General features: G+C 36.4%; 1 protein-coding gene across 3 annotated transcripts in view; it reads right to left on the reverse strand.

Annotated features, from left to right (window-relative positions):
- Positions 1-21,518, reverse strand: part of HMCN1 (hemicentin 1) — a 349,616-nt gene that overhangs the window by 91,583 nt on the left and 236,515 nt on the right. For all 3 annotated transcript variants that reach the window (XR_006741944.1, XM_045583144.1, XM_036442229.2), the window contains exons 46-55: positions 20,365-20,532; positions 15,810-15,923; positions 15,123-15,209; positions 12,613-12,804; positions 10,899-11,072; positions 9,298-9,411; positions 8,076-8,221; positions 4,742-4,892; positions 2,894-3,088; positions 1,301-1,414 (exon numbers count right to left, since the gene is read on the reverse strand). Coding sequence is in view for 2 of the 3 variants with exons in the window: in XM_045583144.1 (XP_045439100.1) it covers positions 1,301-1,414; positions 2,894-3,088; positions 4,742-4,892; positions 8,076-8,221; positions 9,298-9,411; positions 10,899-11,072; positions 12,613-12,804; positions 15,123-15,209; positions 15,810-15,923; positions 20,365-20,532 (1,455 nt within the window). In the remaining variant the exon portion in view is untranslated. The remainder of the gene's footprint in view (positions 1-1,300; positions 1,415-2,893; positions 3,089-4,741; positions 4,893-8,075; positions 8,222-9,297; positions 9,412-10,898; positions 11,073-12,612; positions 12,805-15,122; positions 15,210-15,809; positions 15,924-20,364; positions 20,533-21,518) is intronic.

Here is a 21,518-nt window from a genome sequence, read left to right on the forward strand (position 1 = left end):
GTTGAGTTTTATAAGTTCTTTATAAATTTTGGATATTAACCCCTTATGAGGTATATCATTGGTGAATATGTTCTCCCATTCAGTGGGCTATCTTTTCATTTTGTTGATGGTTTCCTTTGCTGTGCAAAAGCTTTTGAGTTTGATGTAGTCTCGCCTCTTTATTTTTTCTTTTATTTCCCTTGCCTGGAGTGATATATAATAAATGGGAAAAGGACCTGACTAGACATTTCTCCACAGAGCACATACAGAAGGCCAATAAACATATGAAAAGGTGCTCAGTGACACTAATCATCAGAGAAATCTGAAGTAGGTCTTATCAATGAGGCCTCTTGGCTTCTGTCATGATTGGTTCACAAATAGACATGTGATTCCTACTTGGCCGGCGAAAGCCATGGACATCCAATTCCAGGACTTCAGTTGTAAATAAAAGCTTTCATTTGTCTATGAAACTAGGAAGATGTAAGACTAGAACTTCAAGGGGCCAACTGTCCAAGCAAAAGGACCTTCCACCTGAGAATGACACTAATAGAAAAAAGCAAAGCCGAAGGTAGGTAAAGTCTGGTAAACTCTTTTGAGCCAAGGAAGTCAGACTATGATAGCCCTCTCTGGGGACTTTTCAGGTTCATAAGTCAATGAATTCTCTCTCTCCCTCTCTTTTTGTTTTTGATACTTCAGGAGTCCTAAACAATGTGCTCTCAATTTGTATAAGACAATGAACTCAATGGGAGAACTATCAGTTTCTGATTATCTTTACAGTCTTTTTTTTAAATTTCTTTATTGATTAAGATTACATATTTATCAAATATTTATTGATTAATATCACATATTTGTCCTCATCCCCCTATTCTCATCCCAAACCCCTCCCCACACATGCCCCCACCCCTCTGTTGTCCGTGACCACTGGTTAGGCTCATATGCATGCATACAAGTCCTTTGGTTGATCTCCCCCTAACCTCCTCTCTCCCCTGCCTTCCCTCTGAAGTTTGACAGTCTGATCGATGCTTCCCTGTCTCCAAGTCTGTTTTTTATTCATCAGTTTATGTTGTTCATTATTTCCCCTAGATGAGTGAGATCGTGATACACTAGAAATACACTCATAAGAACCGAAAATGAGACAAGCCATAATGATTATGCGGAGAGGCAAATGAATCAGCCTGTAGTGAGTTTCTTTCTGGGCCAACAGTTCTTTTGAGTCCCAATTTCAATGTCAGATAGTTAGTTCAACATCTTGCAAACATTAGCTCCTCAAAAATACTTCTGAGTGAAAGAATGGGTAATAAACAGACGGAAACAAACTCACAGAGTACCCGGACGTCGTACTGCAGGGAATCTTCTCCAGCCTCGTTCACGGCCACACAGGTGTATCTGCCGGCGTCTTCTGCCTTCGCCCGGGGAATCTGCAGCACTCTCCCACCTGGAAATGCACCCCAATGTGGTCACTTCTGTCGGCCTTAGAGTGAATGCGGCTCCTAAGCAGGTACGATTTTTCAGGTCTAATAACTTCCTTACATTTTCTTTCCAGGTTCCATTTTAATCCCGCATATCACTTTCATCACAAACACTGAATTATTGAAAAGTGAGCCCATATATGGGTGAGACCTCCTGAGAAATGAATAGCTTGTGTGGATTTTCCTTGAGGCAGGAATGTTGTTCTGTGCCCCTCATCATGTTCCACATGAAATGTTACTCGGTAGTAAATTCCTGCTTTATAGTTGGAGCACATATAAAGAACTTTACACAGTTGTGTGCAAGTAGAAGTTTCAGGAAAATACTAGCTAAAGGTGCAAAAAGCATACAGTACCCCATTGTGCATAGAATCTTGAAAGAATAACTGTGTATTAATTTTTCATGTTGATATGATTTCCAATATAGAGAAAAGTTGTAATAATTGTATATAAATTGTTACAATTATGTATATTTTATTCCATTAGTTTTATCTTTGTTATATAGTAAATGATCTGTCATATGTGTTATATATCATATATATATATATATATATATATATATATATATATATGTAATCTTTTTTTGAACCATTTGAGAGTAACTAGGACACATAATGTGCTTTTATTCCTAAATACCCATAGATCTATAGTTCATAAAAAAGTATAATCCTGTATATAACTGTAATATAATAACCAAAATTAGAAAATGTGAAATCAATACAAAACTACTGTTGAATTCATAGTGCACAGTCAAATGTCATTATTGTTATAATATTGTTTTTTATAGCTATTTGTTCTCGAGCCCAAATCCAATTTAGGATCACATATTATATTTAGTTGCCATGTCTATTTAGACTCTATTTTTTTTTTCAAGATATTCTCTTATTTAATGAAGATAAAATTTACATACTGTGGAATGCACTGATCCTAAGTATACAATTTGACAAAGTTTGGGAAGCCTATTTTAATGTTTGTTTAAAGTGAATAGAGGCCTTGAAAATATTACTATCTCACAACAATTTAAATCTCCTTTTCCATCAGTAAACCATATGATAACTAAGATACTTAAAACTCATCCTCTTTACTCTTGTTTTATGATAAGTGCATTAAATAAACTAAAAACAACTATTCATAAAGATATCTCAGAATTTACCATTAATAATGTACAGAAACCTAAGTGATTATTTCATTACATTATTAGAAAAATAAAGGCACAGGGAAGTCAAAGGACTTCCTTAAGTTGATAGAACAATCCAGTAGCAGATCTGCAGATGAACTAAGTGGTTCTATCCTATGCCAAATTCTCAACCTGGGATAGCTGTGACATCTGGCAGCCGGTGTCAGATAAATTACATGGCCAGGAAGCAATCAGTTCAACTGGTCTTAAATAATGAGAGAAGCCCTTCGGGCACAGACTCAGGCTCTCCCCTGTGCACAGCAGGCCTCACCTGGTAAAATCAACACTCTATCACTCGAGGCCAGAGGACGGCCATCTTTGTACCAGGTCAGCGTCGGGGGAGGAGCAGCATTCGTCTCACAGTAGAGAGAAATGGGGTTGTTGATGATCACATCCTTGGCTTCACCACTCCTGCCGGTATCCAGCATGTTTCCCATTTCCCAGAGTTTCTGAAAACTTGGAGGAACTATGGAGGAAAGACATGGGATTTCGGACACATATGAAAGCCAGTTTCAATACATTCAAAGAAGACCGTGGCGGGGTTCTCACAAGAGTGATATATAAATGCAGTAAGTTAGACAGTGTGAAAATATTTTCAGGTACTTATACATCTACCACCTCTAGCTGTGAGCCGGAAAAGTAGTAGACAGAAGCTGGAGCTGGTTCCCCTGGGAAGAACAAGAAGTACAGACTCCGAATGCTCTGCTCACCCACTGCTCTCCTCCCCTGTCAACGCTGCCTGTGCTCAGCAAGGATCTACTCGAACAAGCCTGGCTAAGGAATACCATCATAGCAGGAAAAATATACCTTGAAGAGCCATTAAAAAATAATGGCTCAGTCCAGAGCATTTTCCAATGACTTGTCTTACTAAAAAAAGCTAAAGAGTTTTAATGTTAAGATTAATAAGTCCATTAACTAGAACAGTAGGATAATCTCAAACTTTTCCGGGGAACATATATAAACTTTCTAGAAGGTGATTTGCTTGTACATAAAAAATACTGAAAATGTGTATAACATGTGACCTAAAATTTCTAATATTAGTAATGAATAAGTAAAAAAATCAAAGATGTATAAAAGTTTTATGTAAAAAGGCCCAGTAAAACATTATATACAAGTAATGAAAACTGGGCAATGACCCAGACATTCAATAACAGGAGTCAGGTTAAATAAATACTTGGATACTCAAGTGCTAAAACAGGTATAGTTATTAAAAACCATATTGAGAGTAACTATCAACAATAATAGCAGATATTATTTCTTAACCATTTTCCTAAGAGTTTTACATACTTTATCATATTTAATAGTCACCACAATTCTATAAAACATTCATTTTCAAAACAAGAAACTGGGCTTTAAAATATTTAGGTAATTTACCCAAATCAAAGTTATTTTTGTTTTTGTTTTTTTAGCCACAAAGTTTTTAGAAGCCTCACATCATCATTCTATTCCAAGTCTGACTACTTTAAATTCTGCATTTTATCTTTTCTTTCCATATAACTTCTACTTGAGAAGAAAAAAAGAAAGCACCCTGGGATGTATGCTCAGTGGTTAGAGCAGCAGCCCGCATACAGAAGGGTTACTTGTTTGATTCCCAGTCAGGGACATACCTAAACTGCAGGTTAGATCCCCGCTCTTAGTCTAGTTCCTGCTGAAGACAACCAATCAATGTGTCTCACATCGACATTTCTCTCTCTCTCTCTTTCCTCCCCTACCTGCATCCCTTCCTCTCTCTCTAAAAATCAATGGAAAAAATATCCTAGGGTGAGGATTAACAAAAAATATAAATTAAAAAAAATAAAGCTTCATGATATAACATTGGGGAAAAACTAATGTAACAAAGAAGTATGGATCACGTGATCCTAATTTGTAAATGCAGTTTACATTTACAAAATATAACAGAAGGAAAAATATCAAAAGGAAACACATAAAAATAAAATAATCCTGAATAATGAGATTATTTTTTCTTTGTTAATTACTCAAGTCCAGGTTTTCAATAATGAATTCATATTATTGTCAATAGAAAAGAAACTATTTAAAATAAAACCAAGCCAAATCTCTTTTTCATTGCTTAGACATATCATATAAATTAAATGATGTACAATAAGCACATTAGTATTACCTTGTATATTCACATCAAAATCCAGCTCATCTTCACCTGCAATATTAGATGCCACACAAGTATACCGTCCAGTGTCTGATATCTGAGCTTCCTTTATTTGAAGTGTGTGTCCATTGGCAGCAATATTCACATGATCATCTGATTTAAGGGGCTGTGATTCAATTATAATTAATGTTAGCATTAAGTACTCTAATAAATCCTCTAAGAGATCATACAGTTGATAATTTGTATAATTCAGAATAAACAGAATTAAATTTTATGTGAAATACTCAAAAGCATATCCTTTTATTATATTTTTGTCAAAAATGCTAGAGCATTTTAATGAAAGGTTGAGGGCATTAACATAATCTGATTTCATGTAAAAGTCACTGTTGTTCTTTTAGAAATATCATTACCTCATAAATAGAAAGTTTTAACCTAGAGATATTTATATTATGATGTTTTATTGATAACATTACCTACAGTTAATAGGGCATTTTTCATCTTCTATATATTCCTGTTTACATTAAGTTCCCTCTTATTCCTTGAAGATTTTAGTTCTTGGATCAATATCACTTCTTCTAATGACATTTTTCTCATAATTCTTACTGATTTTAATATCTAAATAGTTATCGAATGCAGTGTGCATCCAATGCTGTGACCTCTTCTCTAATTTTTTGTCCCCAACCCTCCCTCAGCCACTCAACAGGTAAGTCATACATAGACCTTATAATTACCCATAACTGCACCACTTCTTAATCTCAGTTTCAAGTTCTCACTCTCTGACTGCAATCTCCTAACTTTCTAAATCACTTCTAGCATCCCAACTCCAATAAATTTTTGACCCTCTGGGAGGATCCACAATCCACTGGCCTTGCAATGTTGTCAGAGCCTCTCACTCTCCTCCTGATCTCCATTCCCTCCTGACCCAGAGGTCTATTATGGCAATCATTCTTGGTATGAACTCTCATCTCCTTTGTCTCTTTCCCTTTATTTTACTTCCCTGGCAAAACCCTAACCTGCTTACTATCAGTCTCTGTCCATTCTGAGCTTTCCCTGGTCTATCAAAGGACATCCCTCCAGCAACTGTGTCCTCTCTTACCTACATCATCAGCAATTTATTCTTTTTCACTAAATTATTTGAATCTACATATCACATACTACAACTCCCCCCATTAAAATAAAACTCTTTTCCCCTCACATCCTGCTATCACCTTCATGAAAAAAATCGTCAACTCTTTTCTGGACCACTACAATAAATTCAAATCTAAACCATTTTTTGTTCTCTCAATACAGAAGCAATATAATCCCCTTAAAACCTCAAGTCAGAGCATATCACTCTTGTACTTAAAAATTTCTAGTGACTTCCCATCAGAATAAAGGACAACTGGTCTACCAGCAGTATAATCTGGCACTCTATTAATCTTCTTCTGTGTTCTCATGGATCACTGCACTCCAGCCACATATCTTGGCCCTTGAGATTCTTTCTACTTTAGCATATTTTCCTCTCATATCTAATGTTTGCTTCCTTTACTTACTTATCAGCAAGGCCTTCCCTGTATAAATAAGAGATCACACCCCCCCCACACACACACTCACTTTTCTTTTTCTTGACTGAATTTTCTCCACAACATCTACCCCTTCTGGCACATTATATATTTTACTTGTTATGTTTGTTTAGTTTTTGTCTCCCTAAACTTCATATGAACAGAGACCTTTCTTTTTTTCCTTCATAGCTGTACCCTCTTCATCTAAAACAAGGTCTTGCCAATAGTATGATTAATAAATAATGTAGGATGCAATGAATCATTATTAGCAATACAACACTTATATAAAAGTAAGATAATTTAAAAATTCTATGCTAAACAAAAAACTTTACAGTGTGAATAAAAAAAACTCAAACGCTATCTCAAAACTTTTTGGGTATAATATTGGCAATATTTTTAGTGATATTCTCAAAAACTCTGTTTTGTTCTAGTGGTGTTGCTTATCTGAAGAATGAAATAACAGAAGGATATGGGAAATAAATAACAGCAACAAAAGCCAGAGTGCTTTTTTTGTACACATTCAAGGGGACCCATCTCAAACCCTAAAAAATTTAACAGCTTAAAGTATCGCAATTGGATCAATTTCAGAGTCTGGATTTGAAAGTGTAATTTAACTATTCAGTATAAAATTCAAAAGTGTCTTATTCCTATGCAATTCTAATCATTATCCAATTTTTATGTGTGCATGTGTTTGCTTGTGTTTATGTGTGTGTGTGTGTGTATGTGTGTGTGTGCATGTGTAGTAGCCACAATGAGTGAAAAGCTTTTAAATAAAATTAGCAATAAAATAAGATTTGCAGGAGAAAGGAATTAGCAAGTATACTCCTATAGATTTAATATTGTACCATGAAGTGTGCTTGCACTCAGGAAAGAAACTGTAAACAGAACATGGTGGGAGTTCCTTATTTTTCGTTTTGTAATGGCTTCCAGATGAAACTTGCTTATTTTAGGAGATGATTTTTTTTTTAGTTGCCAGTATTGCAAAATCCATCTGTGGTCTGACAAAATAAGGCTATATCTTTCTGCATTTTAAATCATGACTCGTACCCAAACTGCCACACTGGATGTAACTGACCACTTGGTTGATTATGTGTAAAACGGGATAAAGATCAGCTTAGCCCTGCCACATCTGTATTAAGCACAATATGCACCACAATGAAAAATAATCTATTTTGGTTTGAAACACCAGCATATTTCTTTAAAACATGCATGGAAGAAGAATGAAAAATGAGAGTATGTGGTCTGAGGGATCACATAACTGAAAGATGTGCTTTTTCCTTAAAAGTTTCTCATTGCCCCTAATTAATTACATTGGGCACTTAATTATCACATCTAGTTCCACCCCCCCCCCCCCCCCCCCCCCCCCCCCGCATCCTGGAATGTTGAAAATGTTACCTTTTGTAAAAGAGTTAAAGATGTTTACAGAAAGTTCTGATTACACTTAGTCCCCATGTTATGCCTATCATAAGCTGGTTTAGCACGTTTTTTTGTGTGTGTGTTTCTTCTCTATGAAGTTTATTTACTATGTAAAATCGAAGAACACAAAAACTGTTCTCCAGTGGGAAGGTGGCTGAATTTTCATGGAAACTGCTAATGTACACAAAGACAATCCTTGTCAATGATGGAATAATACTAATATTGTTGAACACAGTTCAAGTTTTTTTTTCTTTCAGATTTATATTCTTAGGAGCATTTTAAGGCCACATTGATTTTCTGAGTTACTTGTGTCTCTTTTACTATTATTGTTGTTTAATTGACCACTTTAATCTTTAAGAAACCATCAGCAAATGAAAAATACTGTGACTGGCCTGTCCATCCTTGTACCAGCTGAGAGAGGCAGAAGGAATTGCATAGGCTTCACATTCCAAAGTCAGGGTGGTGTTTACTTTGATCTTCACTTCTTTAGGGGAAAGACCTGGTCCCAAGAGGTCCCCTTTATTGATTATGGGTGGAACTGCATAAAAACAAATGTTAAACCATTAAACATTGGTTCTTTCAAATACATGGAATAACAGAGAAAATCACACGGAGGATCACTTTACAAGAAAAAAACAAAGAAATAACTGAGGCATTTTCTATGTCCCCTTTCATCAAGAACCCAAGTTAGGGTCTATGAAAAGGTCAGGTTCAGATACAGATTATAAAGGAAAGTATCATTCTCCCTTTGTCATTATAACACTCACAATAAGGCTAATGTATTTCCCAGAAGAGTTAGCTGCATTGGTTCCAGGTCCCCAGACATGGTATGAGCATAACCCATAAAATGCATTTTATCGGTTATTAAAGAAACCAACTCAAAGAACTAAAGACAAACAGAAAGATATGCTCCCTTTAAAAAAAAACAACCAAAAACAAAATCTTGATATGTCGATATTATTAATACTCATATTGGCTTTGCTTTTTTTTCTTCTTCAATTTTTAAAATGTATTTATTTTTTCTTTATTGATTAAGGTATTTCATATGTGTCCTTATCCCCCCATTGTTTCCCACCCCCAACTCATGCCCTCAACCCCATGATGTCTGTGACCATTGGTAGCTTATATGCATGCATACAAGTCCTTTGGTTGATCTCTCCCTCTTCCCTGCCTTCCCCTACCTTCCCTCTGAGGTTTGACAGTTAGCTTTGCTCTTCATTTACAGGTCCATGTATAGTGGATCTGTCCAAAGACACTGATGAACTCATCCTACATTGCTGATGAGAGCATATGTATTCAAACAACAGTTTTGTGCACAAACGCACTATAATTTAGCCCAGACGGTAATTCAGAAGGAAAAACAGAGAAACTTAGGGAAGTGCTGCAGACAAATTCTCTGAGATAGTTGTGAGCAGACTGATTGGGTTCTTTACATTGTTAAGCAATCAAAGTCATGGGCACCATGTTTAATTCAACATCCATCTTGATGAAGCAAGCTGCCTAAACATCAAACTTTAATAATGAGTATAAATAATTATGGGCCCATAAAAGCAGAGTTGGAATAGTGAGATGCCTCAGGGAACATAAGAAGCATAGTGCTCTCTCAGAACTTACTGTAGACCTTCACTTCGTAGTGCTTTATCATTTCACCAGCCTCATTCGTGGCCACACAAGAGTACCTTCCAGCATTGTCCTCCTGTGCATTTAGGATCTGCAGAGTCCTACCTCCTGAAAAATCATGGAACATCAAAGAACCTTTGAAATCACGACAGCAGCAGAGCATGCACAAACTACCAAAGTTATAATTCTTACTATTGGCATTTTTCCTCTTCTATATGCCAATTCTGTAATAGGTATTGAACACAAGACAATGCACAAAACAGATGGCTGCTGCATGAGCATCTCATGCTCATTCTGACCCTCCCATGCCTCTGTACTCAGTCTAGCTAAGGTCCCTATTTCATTCTCTTTATAAGTAGGTCTCTCCCTTAGTCATCTTCTCCTCCTCACCTACCTGGTCTATCAGTAGAGGTTGGTCTTGCTAAATTACAGTTTTTTATTATGGTATATTTCTCCTTAAACATCTTCAATGGTTCTCAATTGACTAAAGATTAAAGTTAAAACTCTTTAATCCAGGCATCCAAAACATGACTCTAATATTCCTTCCTGACCTTCTCCTATGCACCCCCCTCTGTGTAGCAGACATACATAACACACATATACACACTGTCTCCACTCGTTTGGGAGGGAGGAGTACAATTCTTACTACTTGCACAGAAATAGGCTATTTTCACTTTTTCCCTTTCCCACCTTAGTCATTGCGATGGATCTGAAATCTCTCCTAATTCATTTCCAAACAAAGACATTCCTATAACTTTTCTTTAAGGTAGGTTCAAGTTTTTTTTTTTTAATTTCTTTATTGATTAAGGTATTACATATCTGTCCTTATTTCCCATTCCCCCCACCATACCCCCTACACATGCCCTCACCCCCCTGTTGTCTGTATACATTGGTTAGGCTTATATGCATGCATACACGTCCTTTGGTTGATCTCTTCCCCTTACCCCCTCCCTCAACTACCTTCCCTCTGAGGTTTAATGGTTCAAGTTTTGACTGCAGCTAAGCATTTCCTAACCACTTCAGCTCATAGTGGCCATTCCTTCTTGTGATTCATCTAAAACTTGTGACTATTCCATTAATCATGCCCCACGACTATTCATCACCCATGAGTATTAATGCATTCATGTTGTTAATTAACTTTCACATGTTTTATCTATCCTCCACTTAAGACTGTAAATTTCTTAAAGCCAGTGATCATACTTTTTAATTCTTTCTATTTTCATTCATATTTCCGGGTATTAGTGAGGAATAAGTAAACTCAATTGAAAGACTAACTTTCAAGGCTCAATTCAACAAAAAATAAATTTCTACTTTTTTTTTTTTTTTTTTGCATTCCACATAACATATTTCAGCAATTAATTACATTGTGGTATTTATTTGCCTTTTTATTTAGATATTTTATTAGTCTTTCAAAAAGTAATTTCAGATACCTTAGATTACAGTACATATACAAATAACATTATAAATTAAAATATCAATAGGACATAACACAACCAAGAACATAAGTACTTCAATAACAAAACTCCAATGATTCTACTTTTCTACAACAGTAGATGGCACAAATGCACCTCAGGCATCTGAAGGAAACTAATTACCTGGAAGAATACGAATGTTTCGGTTGGATTCTAGAGCAGTTCCATCCTTAAACCAGGTGATGGTAGCTGGAGGATATGAGTAAGCCTCACAGACCAAGGATGTGGGGCTGTTGAGGATAACAACGACATCTTCCGGGCTTCCATCGCTATCGACACCAGCAATTGTAGGAGATACTAAAAAGGATTTAAAATTCAAAGAACTATATTATTTAGAAAATCTCTCTGTGCATTTCTAAATTTCCATTGTACTTATTTGTGTAATTCCATTCTCTAACAATTTCAGAGAACTGATTATTGTTCTTATTCTACATAAAAGCAGTGAGAACCTAAAAAACTCACAGGGTAATGGAAAGAATGACATTAAAAAGGAATTGTGACACAATGTGATAAGGGCAATAATGGGAACTCTGGCGCAGGATATATAGGGGCATAGCATTCAATCCAATAAAGGGCGTGAGGTGTGAGGAAGGTCTCCTAAAGGAGACTACAAAGTGCTAGTTAAAAGGTGAAAGAAGGCAGAGAAATAGGAAGGAGGAACAACACATTGGGAGAAGAAGAATGTAAACAATAAGGGCCAAACAGGAAATATTTAAAGAGGACAGATTCATGGGGGTCAATACTGGAAGCAAGGGTAACAGAGACAGGTCCATTTGTTTCATAAAAAAATAATGAAGGACTGAACTAGAGCATTTAAAGAAGACATAAAGAGGAGAGAGCACCTAAAGAAATATTTTAGGAAGTCAACTGAGAGGACCTGATGTTAGAATTTGGGGATTATGAGAAACAGAAGTCAAAGATAATTTTCAAAAAAATTTTTTTTTGCTTGGGAATCTAGATACACAGCAGTGAAGGAACATTAATGGGAAATACAGAAATATTTGCTCATTTGGGGGAAAAGATGGGTTGTTCAGGTCTGAATATCTTGACTTTTTAGTGCCCAAGAGAAATGTCCAAGAAATTGTATATAGAAATCCAAACCTTGGGAGAAAGATCTGGATCACAGGTGTGGATTAAAAAAAAAGTCACCACCAGTCTATAGGATAATTAAACCTCTTGGAAGTAAGTTGATTATTTGAAGAGAATATCTGGAGTAAAATGAGCAGTGAAGTAAGACAAAATGTTTAGGAGATGGGGACTTAATGTTTAGAAGACAGATTAAGTAAGAGTCCATAGAGGAAGAGAAAGAGAGCAGCCAAAGGTATGCAAGAACAGGGAAGAGAGAAAGTGATAAATAATGTCCAAGCCATGAAGACTTGAAAAATAACTGCTGGGTCTACCAACAGGGTAGCCTTTGCCAGCTTAGGTAGCAAACATAGATTTCAGTACAATTGCCAATAATGGTAGAGTCCCACAAAAAATGGATAGAACATCTCAGGTTGAGCCCCTTACTTTTGACCTGCTTCTCTTTGACCAGCAAATATTTATCCTTTATTATTGCTTATTTAACAGCTATCTTGTTCACAGTTGTGAACCTAGCATAAAACATAGTACTTATAACATAATAGGTATTCCAAATGTAATGAATGCACTCACTGATAAAACAAACAAACAAACAAACAAATAAACAAACCCAGCAAATGTCTGCAAGCACGGGTCTTCCTTAAATAATGAAATCCTATGGTAGAAATGTTAAGTGAACATAAAAAGAAAAGAAGAGAATTTAGCCCATGGTCATGTCTGAGTCTTCAAGATTTGAAGCAATGCTTCTACCCACCTAACACGTTAAGACTGAAACTTTTGCTCTTGTCACCAGCTGTGTTAGAAGCCAAACATGTGTATCTTCCTGTGTGTGACACCTGGGCATTGGTAATCTGAAGAAAACGGCCACCAGACATAGTGTGATGGGTGTCATCTTCTTGGAGAAGCTGCCCGTCTTTGTGCCATGTAATTTCTGGCACTGGATTCCCTGTAACAAAAAGCCATTTCTGAGAGCTGGCTATGCTCACATGTCTACAAGTAACAACTAAAAGAAGGCATTTCACTCATTTGCCTTTTTATTTTTTATTTATTTATTTATTTTAAAATATATTTTATTGATTTTTTACAGAGAAGAAGGGAGAGAGATAGAGAGCCAGCAACATCAATGAGAGAGAAACATTGACCAGCTGCCTCCTGCACACCCCCCACCAGGAATGTGCCCGCAACCAATGTACATGCCCCTGACCGGAATCGAACCTGGAACCCTTCAGTCCACAGACCGACAATCTACCACTGAGCCAAACCGGTTTCGGCAATTTTTGCCTTTTTAAATATCCCTTTTCTAAAGCAATGCAGTAACCATTCATACCCAAATAAATTTCATACATAGCCTAATGTATAATAATAACAATCATGCTATGATAAAAATGTATAAAACTTAAAAATAATTTTAAAATGAAGATTAGTTTTTATCATACCTTAGACTATTCCAGTGAAATGATTTCATAGTAAAATACACTTAAAAAAAGGATGGAGCATGTAGTTCACAATACCTTTGCATTCATATTATTTGTTAAAATAATATTTTATATTCTTGATAGCTATATAAAAGGTAAAACACTTATTTAAATAATTTAATAAGAAGATATTTTGAGTTTATATCAGAATTCCAGCATAGATCTATAGATGGGTAAGTAGAAATATAAAGTAATCATTCCTTTAATATTTATAGCCTGTAGGTAAATATATTTTATTTTTATTTAAACATGGGACTTATGTTTATTATTAATTTTAAATTATTCAAATAGATTTTTAAATTTATATTTTAAAACCATAAAGCGAGTTGTTAGGAGAGATGGATAGTATGATATTATAGTAAAACTGGAAGGCTCGGCTGTACTGGCTGTGGAGCATGCTCTATGGCCCTACCCGGGCAGGGAAATCAATATTCTGCCCAACTGCTGAGGATAGCAACCTGGCCTGTCCAACTAGGAAGTCTTACCTGGGAATCCAGGCAATAATGGAGCCTATCCTACAGCTGTATGTGTGCAGGGAATAAAGTCAACAGTCCTGTCCAACTGTTCCTGGCCAACAGCAACACGCACCCCAACCTCAAAGCTCAGGCAATGGCCTCACACAGAGACCTAACAGAGAGCTCCACCTGGCCAAGGACACAACCAGCTAACCTCTCCAGATCTCCAAGCTGCACTGACTAGTGAAAGGCTGTCTCTGCTGAAATAAGCCTATGAAGTCTGGAACAAAAGAGCTTTTACTCAAATGCACAGACACCAACATAAAAAAACAAAACAAACAAACAAACAAAAAAAGGTTAGTAATCGAAACCAATTTGGCTCAGTGGATAGAGTGTCAGCCTGCAGACTGAAGGGTCCCAGGTTTGATTAAACAAGTTATCAGAGAGTCTTAGCATATTGTTGAACAATTGTGAACAGAGGATTTGAAAAACACCATAGACCTTACAGACACGTAAAGAGCATTCCATTCAAGAAGAGCAGAATGGATATTCTTCTCAAAGGCACATGGAACACTTTCTAGAATACTATCTAATAAAAGGGTAATATGCAAATTAACCATCACTCTGTCACAAAGAAGGTGGCGCCAACAGCATCCCACATGCCCCGGCCAGTGGAGAGAGATAAGGAGGGAGGGCAGGTGGATGGGCCTCTGGCCAAAGGCCGGCTGGGGTGCAGGATATTGACATCATTGCAGGCCGGGCTGAGGGACCCTGAATTTTGTGTGCTGGGCCTCTAGTAGATAATATGTTAGACTGAAAAACTAGTCTTAGCAAACTTAAGATGACTGAAATCATACCAATATTCTAGTTTCTGATTGAAACTAAAAATCAGCAACTGGAGGAAAGCTGGAAAATTCACAAATAAAATACCTGGAAATGAAACGTGTTAACAAACAGGGAGACTTTTGTTTTGGAGTACTCCCCAGTATCAGTAATGCCACCCTCCCACCAACACTCCTACTTATTTGCAATGCAATTTGAGAAAAAGGAAAAGAAAAGGAGGTACAGCCTTCAATCAACAGTGAAGGAAACAAAATAAGAGGAGATGGGGCAGAGAAACCCTACATTCAAAGAGTGGATTAAAAAATTTGGTTTATTGAACTGAAAGAAAAGGCCAGTGTGTCTTTCCTTTTTCTTTCCTTCCCCTCATTTCAAATGCTTATTACTGCAGCTTGAATTTTTCTCAGCTAAGTGAGATATGCAATGGAGGCAATGAATAACCAGTGAGAGGGGTGGGGGTGGGGGAAGGAACAGCAGAGGGCTGAGGCCCTTACCTGTCACCTCACAAGTCAGTGTAACACTCTGCTTCTCTTTTACCTTCACATCTTCCAGTGTATTTTCACCCACAATGTGAGGTAGCACTGAAAAAATACCAAACATGAAGAGTAATAATTCTTACCACAGGGCTGTTACTTTAGAGGCATCTAGGTTTACATTTTTATTTCTATATAACCTTTAAAGCAAAAGCCCAAATTCTCATTAATGGATTACTAGAATAATGTCATAATATTATTTTGATTAATTCCATTTTATGATATATTATAAAGTAATATGTCACAAATTCAATAATAGAATAAATTTTATTGTAATAGAAATAGTCCAGATAAAAATTGTAATAGTCCAGATAACCATGTCAACAAACCAGTAAGAACATTTACTGGACCTTTATTTTTCCTACTCTAAGCAAGCACTCACATTAAACAAGTTATCAGAGAGTCTTAGCATATTGCTAAACAATGGTGAACAAACAAGGTATGAAATTTTATCCATTTTAACCCAAATGATTATCTTTAAATCAGTGTAACAATGAATTCTTCTCAACAGTATGTCCAGGGACCAAAGAATACATAAATGTGAGATCAAGCTGTGGATAAATTCTTACTCTGGTTCCAGAAGGCACTTAAGCCAATTGGATCTTTTTTTTTTTTTTTTTTTTTAGATATTGCCGTTTATATAAATACCTAATACTGAAAGTCCAAAGAGTTTTCTTTCTTCACCGGCTGCATTCCTTACGACACAAGCATACTGGCCAGCGTCTTCTGTTCTGGTCTGCATCAGCCGCAGAGTCCTGCCTCCTGGAGAAGCAAACCACCAGGTGACTCCAAAGGAAACCTGACACTTTCTCAGTTGTCCAAGTGATGCTCAATGTAGATGAAATTTAGTCAAGATGCTTCAAGGGTCTTTCAATGAATTGATGTCAATTTAAAAAGAAAATGACATGGAAACAAAATACTAGGTAATTCCTAAGAATTTCCTGGATCGATGGATAAAAATATAAATACCATGCTAAGTGACAGTAAGCAAGAAATGGGAGTTTCCCAAAGGTAAAGTGGAACTTCAAAGGTAAGTTTATTTTAACTCACAGAAGAGATGAGGAGCTTCACTGTAAGTAGAATATGAATGAGGATAGAAAGGTAGAAAGAAGATATAGGGTAGTGGGTGGTACCATAAGCAGAGGAGGTGGAGAAAAAGGATGAGATGAGTCTAGATGGAGTTTAGTCAGATCCTGTGAGCCCTTGAGTGCTGTGATAAGGAACTGAGACATTGTGTTCATTAAAGGCTATGGAAGGATGTAAACAAATAAAGGTCATGATCTGATTTGTGCTTTAGAAAGATAACAGTTACAATATGTTTAGAAAGAGAATTCCCAGTTGACTAGTGAGTATATAAAATGGGAATGTTAAGAAGACTATACCAGCAGCCCAGATATGGGTGACAATAATATATAAGGGATGGTTAAAACCATGAAGCCTGGCCATCAGTTTTCAATTGAGTTTCATAGAATCCTAGAATTATTTATATCAAAATTTATGGGGGGAGGGTGACCTCATTCACGAATGTAATACTGTTTTGTCTTTTTTTTAGAATACGTCAGTGTTTTTAATATTTGTTTTTATAAAATTGCTTACATAATTTTATCAATTACTGAATGAGGTTTGTTTTTGGTTTTTATATTTTGAACTTTTATGTATTGTTTTCTTTGAAGAAAGATTCTTCATCTAAGAAATGTATATACACTGAGAATGAAACTCTGATATGCTGAAGATTGTAATTTGGAGCGCAACTCCATTTGAGGACAAAAGACGAGGCAAGGGCCCAGCAGTGAGACTCAAGTAAAGCCTGCAAGGGAACTAAGAGATGCACTGAGAGACCAGAGAGACCAGAGCTCTCCAAACCACTGGAGGAAAGAGTGTTCGTAAAAAATGTACCACACTTCATACATTTTGTAATACGACCATTTTCTGGCCAGGATACTTTTGCTTAATACCTTGAATTTGAACTAAAAATTCAAAATGATTAAACATGAAATTCTCATGTAAATATTCACCCGGATCTAAATTTGTCAGGCATTTCCATCTACTTTCTGGTTTTGTTTTTTAAAATATATTTTTATTGATTTCAGAGAGGAGGGGAGAGGGAGAGGCAGATAGAAACATCAATGATGAGAGAGAATCATTGATGGGCTGCCTCCTGCATGGTCCCCCACTGATGATCAAGAGTGTAACCCAGACATGTGCCCTGATTGGGAAATGAACTGTGACCTCCTGGTTCATAGGTCAATGCTCAACCACTGAGCCATGCCTGGCCGAGCTACTTCCTGTTTTTTAAACACAACAGTACATCATTGAGGTTTCCTAAAGGCAACCTTCCCATCCTCAAACCACTGCAAGGTGAACTGAGTATCTTATTTAGACAAACAAAGCTGATTACCTGAATTTAGTCTCTTTTCCTAACTGAATTTACATAAGCAAAGACTTGTGTTCATTAGGAAAAGATTCAAGCACTGACTGCTACTTCCGATTATAGAAACCATAATATAATTCCAGTTGAGAGCTATTAAAACAGTCCAACTTTTATGAGTCATTGCTGGCTCAGCAAACCTCATCCTCATGAGTCTCATGATCTTTATTTTCCCCCCCTGGTCTTCTCACTTACTCCAATGAAGGGAAAGGGTCTGACAGTTAGTTATACAGAGACGTTTCATGTACCTATTAAATTTTTATAGCAGTTATCTCTTCCTGGCACACAACTTCAGAGCGATAGGAGAGACTTCGCCAAAGTACGGCTTCTAGAAAAGCTGTACCTAACGTCTCAGGAGGACGAATCTTAATAAAACAGAAGTGTGCAGCAGACGAAGGACCGAGCGAGTCACATGCCATTCATTTGATTCTCATTCATCTATTGCACAACTCACATTAGACCGTAAAACCTGAATGATTCCTTTGGTGGTGCCACAGGTGAAATTCTTTTACTGTGTTCACTCAGAGATCTCCAGCTACTGGTCAAGCAGAACAAAATGAAAAAAAAAAAAAAAAAAACCCAAACACCACTTCGGTACATCTGTAATAAGCCAGAGTGCATTGCTCTAACCTGTTCTTGTCATGTCTAGGAGGTCTGATGTAGTTATTATATTTAGTAAGAGTCCCTACTTTTTTTTTTTTTTTTTTTTAGCAAATGGGAATTAAGGGATAGGGGGAGTGAAAATCTGAGAATAATTTCAAGACAAGACGACTGTGTGTTCAGGTTTTGGGTAACCAAAATGTAATAAAATCTTGGGCATTACTATCATTTCCCTGGAAGTCCATGAAAATAAAAGTATCAAAATGAGGACACAGGACTGTCTTCTACCAGGACAGGAAGACCACAAACCTTTTACCAGGTTGTCTGTGGTTATAACAACAAATACACATTGGATGCTTACCATATAAACAGGCACTGTGCTAATTGATTTACATATATTGACTCATCTAATCCTTCCAAAAACCCTAAGAGGCAGATTCTATTAATGCTTGCACTTTGTGAGTAAGAAAACTAACGGTAGCAACATCAAGTAGCTTGCCTGATACCATAAAGTTAGTGAGTGTTACAGGCAATAAATAGGTTAATAGTAATAAATAGGTTAATAGCAATGTCACTCCTCATCAAGCTCCTGTCACATTGCAGAAGCAGAGGATCCTATAGTATTTAGACATCATTCAAACACTACAAGGCTTCAAAGAGGGAAATTTAATTTTTGAACCAATTTAGGGGCAAGGAGCTCACTACCTATTAAATAGCTCATTTTGATTTTAAACAATATACTTTTTGAAAGTTCTTTCTATTCAGACCCAAATTTGACCCTAGAGTCTTCCATACACTGGCATTACTTTCTACCTCTGCAACTAGACAGAACCAACATCATCCTTTCTACACTAAAGCACTTCAACTATTTAAAATTAATTTTCACTATGTAACCATACGCACAGGGTTTATTTTTCCAGGTTTGATACAATCAGACTTACATTATTATGTAATCATTATCATGGTTACCTTCCTTAGAAAATAATAGTCAATTAATCCTTCTAGTTTTCCTAATAAGTTAAATCCAGAGTACAAATGGTCTCTTACTTTTCTTACCAGTGAAAATATATTTTGTTAATGTGGCAGAATATTGCATTTATTTTCCTGATAACCACATTACACTGTCATTGCACAATGAATGAGTAACACAATTCGGAAAGCTTTAAGTATGAAGAATCAACCTAGTTTTCAGCCTTGGTTTTTTAATTTCAGTGCAGAAGTTTATTTAACTTTTAAACTTCATGAGGTCTGTTTGAATTCAGGTTGTCTTCATTAAACACATTTGGTATTCTTCTAAGTACCCAAGCTTTTTATTAACCACAGACTTGGCAAGAGAATCTTCTTAGTATGTCCAAGTCATTACTGAAAGGGGCCAACTGCAGATTCCTGCGGCATGCCCCAAGACACCTCTCTCCACCTTAATCTGACCCATAAAGGAGAAGCTAATATATTTTCTTATCTAATTAGATGGGGACTAAGTTGAATATCTCTTTTACAATAAGAAAATCTTAGCTCAGTAAACTATTCTATCTCGTAAATATGAAACTCAGAGTAGAGTCACAAATAAGGTGAAATACTTGTCTATGGAAGCATATTACATATCAGGAATCTCTCTAAATTCTGTTTTTAATTTTAATATTTCCTTTCATTTTTCACTTTTCAAGCTGGTTGGTACTCTGATTATCACCATAATTTTAAAATATATATATTTTTATTGATTTCAGAGAGGGAGAGAAAGATAGAAACATCAATGATGAGAGAGAATCATTGATCATCTGCTTCCTGCATGTCCCACACTGGGGATCATGCCTGCAACCCAGACATATGCCTTGACCAGGAATCAAACTGTGACCTCCTGGTTCATAGGTCAATGCTCAACCACTGACTCACACTGGCCAGTCTGACATCACCATAATTTATGTCATAAGTGACTGCCAGGACTTCTTTTGTAAAAGGACCTAGAGGTAATTTCAGAAATTCTCCCTTTCTCATATAGCTTCTGATGTCTTCTTAATTTTTCCCCCCTAAAATGATCAATGGGTATTATAGTGAGCAGCTATATAAAAAAGAAATATTAAGATAGAAATATAAGATAGAAAGAAGTAAGAAATGAAGGAGAAATTGTGGCCACATGAAGATAATCAGATTATGAGACCATGAGAGAAGTTCTAGTACCTGAGAGAATTCTCACAGAACTGCTAAGGCTGATGGGCCACCCATCTTTAAGCCAGGTAATGGAAGGCAGAGGAATTCCTGAAGCTTCACAAGTCAGGGACACCGAGTTCTTTTCCACCACACTGATATTCTCAGGTGTCCCGTGATTTCCTATGATGCTTGGAGGGGCTGGAAGACAAAACAAAACAAACAGGAAATGAAAAAAAGGTATCTGATTTATATCAAACACCAAATTCTACACAATTTATTGTTAATAATACGACTTTCATGTTTTGGTCAACAATAAACAAAATAAGCAATGACACTAATAGTCATAGTAGTAGTATTATAGATTAGTGTGACATCTCTGAAGTACATGTTACTTTTTCCCCACTAATAGCAATAAATGACTGTAATACTGTTATTGTAGTGGAGGTGAGTGGTTTTCTATGTGTCACTCATCTTTGCTGATAAATCTCTAATATGGATTTGTGGCCTTTTTATAGGCAGGATTCCCTAACAAATTATCCTAATTCTAAATATGAAACGTAATTTAACAAAAAGGTACTTAAGATGGATTCCTTTTCTCTTATACATTCTGATTTCATGAACTTTGGCTCACCCATTAGCTGCAAACTACAGGATATTAATACTGTACTTTGGTCGAGCCCTAACTGGATTTAAGTTATCAGACAGTGTCTCTTTAAATTTACCATTGTTTCTATGGACCGAAAATGTGCAATCAAATTATATAGGTATCCTGAGAACAGCCATGTTAAGTCTCTTCCTAATAACATTTATGAGTCATTAATTAGAATATTAAAGCTGACTTCAGTATAACTCATGACCAACTGATGCTGAGTCAGTAAGCTCTAAGGAGCATAGGTTTATACTAGCCAAGATAGCTAATTTGGAAAACACAGAATCAAAGAACATTAGTTGGAATGTCACTGTACAAAAAATACTTGCAGATGACCATTATCTATCTCACTACATGCTTTCCTAAAAGTCTATGATGTTTATTTCAGCAAGGTAAGAAATGGGAGGTCAGACACAGAAGGATAAGTGGTAAGACTGATCTAGAGAAGTGGTGCATATATAGAGAAAATGCCTATACATAAAAGACTCAACACTCAAAGCCCGCATCTCCCATCCAGGATTCTACAGATTATATC

This window comes from Pipistrellus kuhlii, unplaced genomic scaffold (assembly GCF_014108245.1).
Source record: "Pipistrellus kuhlii isolate mPipKuh1 unplaced genomic scaffold, mPipKuh1.p scaffold_m20_p_18, whole genome shotgun sequence".
In the NCBI taxonomy this organism is placed as follows: Eukaryota; Metazoa; Chordata; class Mammalia; order Chiroptera; family Vespertilionidae; genus Pipistrellus; species Pipistrellus kuhlii.